General features: G+C 40.8%; 1 protein-coding gene across 2 annotated transcripts in view; it reads right to left on the bottom strand.

The window, feature by feature from the left end:
• Nucleotides 1–7,500, bottom strand: part of LOC138015564 (cation channel sperm-associated targeting subunit tau-like) — a 51,614-nt gene that overhangs the window by 19,387 nt on the left and 24,727 nt on the right. For both annotated transcript variants that reach the window (XM_068862743.1, XM_068862672.1), the window contains exons 7-10: nucleotides 6,200–6,291; nucleotides 4,929–5,023; nucleotides 4,275–4,341; nucleotides 3,484–3,568 (exon numbers count right to left, since the gene is read on the bottom strand). In XM_068862743.1, the coding sequence (XP_068718844.1) occupies nucleotides 3,484–3,568; nucleotides 4,275–4,341; nucleotides 4,929–5,023; nucleotides 6,200–6,291 (339 nt within the window). The remainder of the gene's footprint in view (nucleotides 1–3,483; nucleotides 3,569–4,274; nucleotides 4,342–4,928; nucleotides 5,024–6,199; nucleotides 6,292–7,500) is intronic.

Genomic DNA, 7,500 nt, shown 5'->3' with positions numbered 1-7,500 from the left:
GGTACCATTTTTTTTTGTGGACTGTGTCTCAAACCGTATAATCAACAAGGTCGTCACCGATGTTCCAAAGGGAAAGCGTTCACTGCCCTGGTTGCCAACAGAATGAGTGCGGCAATTACATTGAGGCGTACTTACGCAAACGTCTTGTGCCACGAAATGACTGACTTGAACCAACATCAATGCTTGAAGCAAGTCCCCGCCGACCCTGAAGAGCTCGAAGACCGAGCAAATCGTTCCAATCCCACAAGCGGACCCGACTCCGTCATGAGGCACGCAACGACCCCAATACTGTTAGGGAGGGTGAGGAGAATGAGGAGGACAATACCTACCACCCACCGCTACTGGCCTCAACCACACGGAGAAAAGACACCATCGCCTCCAAACCTGTCAAGGGCTGGTGACTCATCACCAACCACTCCAAGGCCGCCATGGAATGGCTGTTGTGGCAAGAAAATCGGCTGCAGGAGGACGACCCCCTTCCAAACCATTGGCAACGTATCCAGCACACTCGCAACCAAGGCGAATACCAGATCCCTGGTCGGCATTGGAGGGTGGATGGCTTTGATGAAACCAGCAACACAATCTAAGACTTTTTGGGTTGTTTATGGCATGGGTGCCACCGGTGTTTCCCCAATCATCACGAACTGTACCGCTGTCACAATCAACACTGTATAAATGATGTTCGATGTACCACCGTGGAACGTCTCTAGAGTCTTCGAGACCTGGGATACCATGTCGCGACCCTCTGGGAATGTGAGTGGGAGCAACAAAAGAAAGTGGATCTTCACGTGGCTGAGTTCCTCAAAACCCTTCCTGTCATCAAACCCATGAATCCTCGTGATGCCTTCTTCGGACGACGCACGAATGCCTCCTACCTTCACTACAGGGTTGGAGTGGGTGAGGAAATCTGGTATGTGGACTACACTTCCCCCTACCCGTGGGTCAATAAGAACAGAATGTATCCTATCGCCCATCCTGAGTTCATCTATGAACTCGGCACCACTGATCTCTCCAAGTACTTTTGTCTGACTTAGTGCACCATTGTCCCACCAAAGAATTTGTTTCACCCCGTCTTGCCTTACCAGTGTGAAGGAAAGCTCACCTTCCCTTTATGTGGCACCTGTGTGGAGCAAGACATAGACAAACCTCTGCACGAAAAATGTGGTGCACCCCTGATGGAAAGAGCGTTGGAGATGGGCTACATGATTTCACACGTCCATGAAGTGTGTCACTTTGAGGAAACACGCCCGCCATGGATTGTTTGCCAAGTAGGTCAACATTAGGCTTAAGATCAAAGTGGAAGCATCCGGATGGCCTAGTGGGTGCGACACGGAGGAGTAACGGCTGACATATGTGGAGGACTTTGAGCGTCATGAAGGAATCCAACTCAGCCCAACTAAGATCGCTCACAATCTGTGTTAATGGTCCTTAGCCAAACTAATGCGCAATTCCTTGTGGGGCAAGTTTGGAAAGAGATACTGATACAAGTTAAAACCTTCTTTGACCATCTACCCTTTCAGCTCTTTGTGGACTCCGACCAACATGACATTTCGTACATCAGTTGCCTCAATGAGAACTCAGTGGAAGTGCACTACCATGCCAATGACGAGTGCGATGAACTCAACGGCAACAGTAATGTGTTCAGTGTGGGATTAACGACCTGCTGGCCACAGTTACGGTTGTACGAGGCATTGGAACTCCTGGGTAAACAGGTCCTCTATTACGACACAGATTCTGGCCTCTACGTGCAACGTCCCAAACAACCTGATGTCACCCTCGGCACCAATCTCAGTGAGTTCACCAACCAACTTAAACTCGGTCAGTACATTGCGAAATTTTGTTCGGGCGAGACTAGAAACTATGGGAACCAATGCAATGATGATCAGACAGAGTGTAAAGTCAATGGATACTCTCTCAGTGTGGAGGGAATGGCGCAACTCAATTATGAGGTGTTGCGTCAAAACACCTTGGACAAACTCCAACATCCCTTAGAGACACCACGCAAAACGCACATTCGTCAAGCAAGTAAAATGATCCGCAAATCCAAACAGTACGAACATCCAGCCCACCCACAAAGACTATCAACTCGTTTTCAACAAACTGGTACTCCAACACTCACGGATTCCTGTCGGACATGGACGCAGCCAAATCTTCTCTCTGGACTCCTGTTGGACGAGGAGGAGATGAGAGACAAAATTGTGGAGGTACGTGAGCGGGGCACCAAGAAAAAAAACTGAGTAGTGACACTACGGAACTGAGGTGACTTAATTTAAGGAGACTCCACTCGGATGTGACCCCCAACCCGTTCCCTGAGGGTCTGCAGAAAGAGGTGTCACGTGTCTGTGACGTCATTGTTGGAATTTTGAATTTCCTGAAAAAATTTGAATCCACCAATCAGCACGCCAACCGTCAAAAGGGACGCAAATGAGCCCACACCACTACTAGTGTGCGTGTGTGTGTGTGTATGCGGCCAAATTAATATTCAGCATGGGAGTTTTGGGCTGTCAGACCTTTAACTTCGTGTTTTGCGTATATAATAAGCTGCATTTAGACGCTGAAATCTTAAGCTAGTAAATAAATGACGTCACATTTCCCTAAATCCAACCCTCTGAGGTCCAATCGGTTTTGAACGTAAGTAATGGCGGACCGTGAAATCCAAAACTCAGGGGCACCCAACTATAATCTTTCAATTGGCGAAATATGTGTTCAGGAGAGTCAAACTGTTCTAAGAATTTCGGTTTTACGTTACAAACAGCTATAGATTTCTTTACTAAAACATCACCTAACAAATAACATTTTCGGAAAGAATATTTTTGCAATTTTTGTCACTTAAAAAGGTCTCCTAGCAGTTTCAGATGAGCAAATGGTTCCCTGGAAGGTAACATTCAGCTAGCAATATCTGAAATGAGGATTTCGCTCCCTAAAATTTTCGGACACTTCAATTTTCAGCTAAGATATCCGAACAGATGAAATTCTTCTAGGTGATAAAAACATCTCTCTGGGCAGTCTTTTCGCTTAATTTGCTTGTTGAGTGCCCTTGGAAACTTACATTCATTACAATGTACAGTCAAGAAAACGAATAAAAACCAAAGCTCAAATTTTTCCTCTACGGTGATAAGCAAATGTCACAATTTCAAAATCTGAAGAAAGAAGGAAGAAATTTTTTTTATCATAGTAGCAAATAATGATACAGAGTGTGGTTTCTTTGAACCTCACCCGAACGTCACAAGCTGTATATGAAAATGTCATAATAAAGGTACTCTCCTCATTTATTTTGAGACCCAAAGTATTGGGCCAGCCAGGGTTTGAATTCCACAACCTCTTTGCCTTTACTTACTATAGCTGAAATATCACTTGCCTCTTCAGAATACAAAACTGTTTATAAAAGAAGACTGAAAAATCTCAATTCTTAAACTCTTGAATTTTTTAAAATTAACCACGTTGTTGACCAAGATATTCCTTAAAAGAATGACACCAACTCACCTTTTCTTGCAATAGTCTTTTCAAATAATGGATTCTTTTGGTTCTTGTGGTGAATTGAGAGTACTCAGAATAAAGTTGACTCAATCTGAAGAAATAACAGTTGAAGAGAACATGCGAGAGTAGATAACTCAGCCATCCTTGACGCCGTTTAGGTTACATCACTGCTGTCACCACCTTAGCAACATACTACGCTAAAACGCACATCCATTGGACATGACGCACATGTACGCAACAAGGTTTAAAATGCAGGGTAACAACATTTTGAGGTTATGTTCAGGGAATGACAATGAACAGACTTTGGAAAAAGGACGACAATACTAATTACACTTAAAACAAACTGACGTTTGGAAGGTAACGGTACCAAAGATGCACTTACAAATTGCCGGTTTTCTTCATGATGAAGAGGAAATTATCAACAGGGAAATCTTTTGGCCTACAATTCAAAGAATGAATGCATCCTTGGCCAACACATAAAATTAACTTGCAAGCTTGCTGGCATGAACAAAAATGAAACTGTGATCGATGGTGTGGACAAACATCATTCCTTAATTTAAGTTTGAGAACTCTATGGTATAAACTGTTTAAATTGTATATTTTTAGATTTGCTTACCCATCTTTGTTGTACAGGAAATAATTATTTCAGAGTACTTGTTTGATTCCATGAATCTGACATTCCACCCCTCCCCACAGTACTGTAGTTGGAGTGGAAACTTAAAAGGGTGTTTTGTTACATGTAGGTAAAATGAGTAGCTTTATTAATCTGCCAAAAATATTTGTCTCCGACACAATACCTTGTGAGTTTAGGCTGAAGGTGAGGTCGTGACTTGGTGTCGACTGGTGTAAAATGCATCTTTAATGCTAGAACAACAACAACAATTTAATGATCACGAATTTATTACTCTTGCTTTACAAATCAAAAGGGCTTGTTATAATAATTCTAATGGCACATCCTTTCAAAATGGCTACTACAATTCTTAATTAAAACTTAATCAGATGAGGAAAATTTTGCCGTTTTTTCTCAGAAAATCACGAGATTCATACTACAGTGTACTAAAATTTACTTTCTTCAAGTCAGTATAACAATTATCCAATATTATTAATATTATACCTGCAGTCTTGTCACGGGGAAAGTACACATAAATTATGAAGTTTTGTTCTCCCTACAGTCTCTAGACTCAAGAGAAAGTAAAACTACAGGAAAGGGCAACTGCTGAAAGGAAAGTCATTAAGTGCTTTGTCTCAAACCAACTGAGTACTGTATTCTCTTTCAAACCAGCAGTAATTGAACCAATGGAATACACTTCAACTTGGTCAGGGACCCACAACCACTTAGCAGCCAATGACAGTAAGCTTTACAGCCATGAAAATGGGAGCTGTATGAGAGCTATTTTATTATGGTTGGATACAACCATAAAACTCATAAAGTGCATGACAGATCAACTTACTAAAATATGGACTGATTTGTGGCTCCAAATTAGTGATCTTCTCTTTAAAAGGAATGATATTTGGGTGTGAAACCCTCTTTGGAGCAAAGACAACTCTGCAACAACCAAGAAGTAGGAAAAAGCATCAGGGGATAACTTTCTTACTGAAGAGGAAACATCCATGTACTACCTAATCCTGGCTTATCTTACAATTATGATTTTTCTTGCTGGCTGAGCTTGCCAAAGAGGCAAGAAATTAAGTTGTCCCACTCTGGATGGAGCATCTGGTAAGAGGCAGGGTGTCAGTTTTCATGTTCAGTCAAACGATTCAGTTTTTGTGTATTGCCATTAGACAATAAGTACCGGCTGCAGCTTTCCCATCCTTCCGCCCCTCGGCCCGTCTGAAATGGTTTCTTTCTTTTGTTTGACAGATTGTAGTGAGGTCATTTCTTTGTTTTCTCTGTGAGCTGGACTTTGTGCCTTGATAGTCCATTTCTGTCAATTCTGGTGATGGTTAGTAGTCCTGTTAATAAAGTACCGTTGCATTGTTCTGTGGCAGACAAATGGCAATCAGTGTGTGAAAATGTGAATTAACAAGTTACTACAAAGATGTACAGGACTTTGAAGTAAAATGTCTATTCCCCGCAGGCATTAAAAATATCCATCCATTCATTGAATTTTAAACTCAATGACAATACATGTAATTCAATTTGAATGTTTGTGTCTCATCAAGGACAAGAACGTTTTGATTCAAATTGCATACAATGTCATTATCCTTTTGTAATTTGCACTTAAATGATTATTTTCATGACTCCTAACCCTTCAGCATTCCTTTCGCATAAAAGAGAGCAGAGGTTCTCATGTCCCATTTCTAATCAAATGGTCAATAATACACTACATGCAGTGACTTTATATCAATAAAACCTCCTCCTCGTTAATATGTAGTGTTTTATCAGATATAAAGTCACTGCATGTGACATACACTGTAGCTTGTTTTTCTCGTATGCTGCTTGTTTTTTTAACTGCATAACTACCTGACATGATCAAGACAGGAGATTTAATTCAATAGAATCAAAATACTGGTGACAATATAACAGGGATTGACTGTTTGAACACCAGTAAGTGGAAATGGTAAAAAAGGTACCAGTGGACAGTGGAATGGGTTTGAACTGGACGTTTCTGTCCAAGCGCTTCTCAGTTCATGTTCCCAAACCTGATTATCAATCAACACAACTACACTGCATTAACAGTGGTAAGGTGTTTTTCTGCAGAAACTAGTCTAGATACACTACCCTGAACTGCTGCCTGAGGAGAGTGAGGAAAGTTCCAAGTGTGGAAATGCACTTTGCTTCAGATAATATCTAGGAGGTTGATGACTTTCAAGCTAAAAAACAAACAAGCCAAAAAAAAAAACTGCCTAACTATGAGAGATTTTGAAATGAAATTATGAAATTGTGCACATGGGTGCATAGTCCTGATAAGGACTGTTGTTGTTGGTATTGGTTACATCTAAGACTGCAAGTCCAGATTAATATCACCTGTGTACATGTACATGTACATGTACATGTACCACTGTCACTGGAACATACAAAATGCAGTTGACCATGCCATATTAAAGAACTCAGTAGGTAGCAAGTAAATCCTTCCTCTTGTTGTTGTCTTACAACATTACTCGCTCATCCTTTGTTGACAAGAGGCTACAAGTACATATACATGTACATTAAGACGCAGTATTAAGACGCGTATAACTCGTATGGGCCCTTTGATCAGGTTGCAGTCAATAAACAATGATTATTCTGTAATAAAGGCCACTGAACTTGAATTTGTAAAGTTGTTTTTGGTTCAAACTCATGGGTGCCACCTTAACACACATTAGTGCAATGAACACACAATCATTATATTGTATAAACTTACACAAACAAAAGTGATGCATACATGTAATTAAGTAAACTGAGTTGTTTAGAACACATAACTAGATGAAAACGGAGGAGCCAATTTAGACTTAGACTACCATGGGTTTTTTATTCACTGTCCAAAGTCTGTTGTGTGATAATATTCTACTATTTGTCAGGTCAGATGTCAATCTAGCTGAGAAGTGTTTTTGACCTGTGATACATGCATTTCTTAAATGGAGCACTGCTAAATATAAGCATACAATATGCCATCCTCAATCTAAAAACCAACCATAACAATTAATGTACTGTATTTCGTTTATTAAGACCAGAAACCCATAAAGGTTGAAACGTGTAACGCGCGCATTCACAGCTTCCGAATATTCAGTGCGAATTGATTGGTTGAATGTTTCAGTGCTAAGTACCATATTTGGAAACCCCTCTCTCTTGTTGTTCCAAATATGGTACTTATAGCTTAACAATTGAATATTCAGAAGCTTGTTTCCCAGCACACAAGGGGCCGTTACACGTTTCAACCCTTATGGGTTTCTGTTAAGACTATATTCAATTTGGTGCTTTGAGACTATTAATTTGCAGATGATTTGCAGATGAGATGCAGATTGGCCACTGGTCAGCGTTCTTTTTCATACCGTGGAGCCAAACTACGGAATAACCTAAGTAATGATCTTAAAAATGTAAAT

The sequence above is a fragment of the Montipora capricornis genome, chromosome 1 (genome assembly GCF_036669925.1).
Source record: "Montipora capricornis isolate CH-2021 chromosome 1, ASM3666992v2, whole genome shotgun sequence".
Classification (NCBI taxonomy): domain Eukaryota; kingdom Metazoa; phylum Cnidaria; class Anthozoa; order Scleractinia; family Acroporidae; genus Montipora; species Montipora capricornis.
The sequence above is the reverse complement of the archived record's forward strand: the minus strand, read 5'-3'. Positions and strand labels throughout refer to the sequence as shown.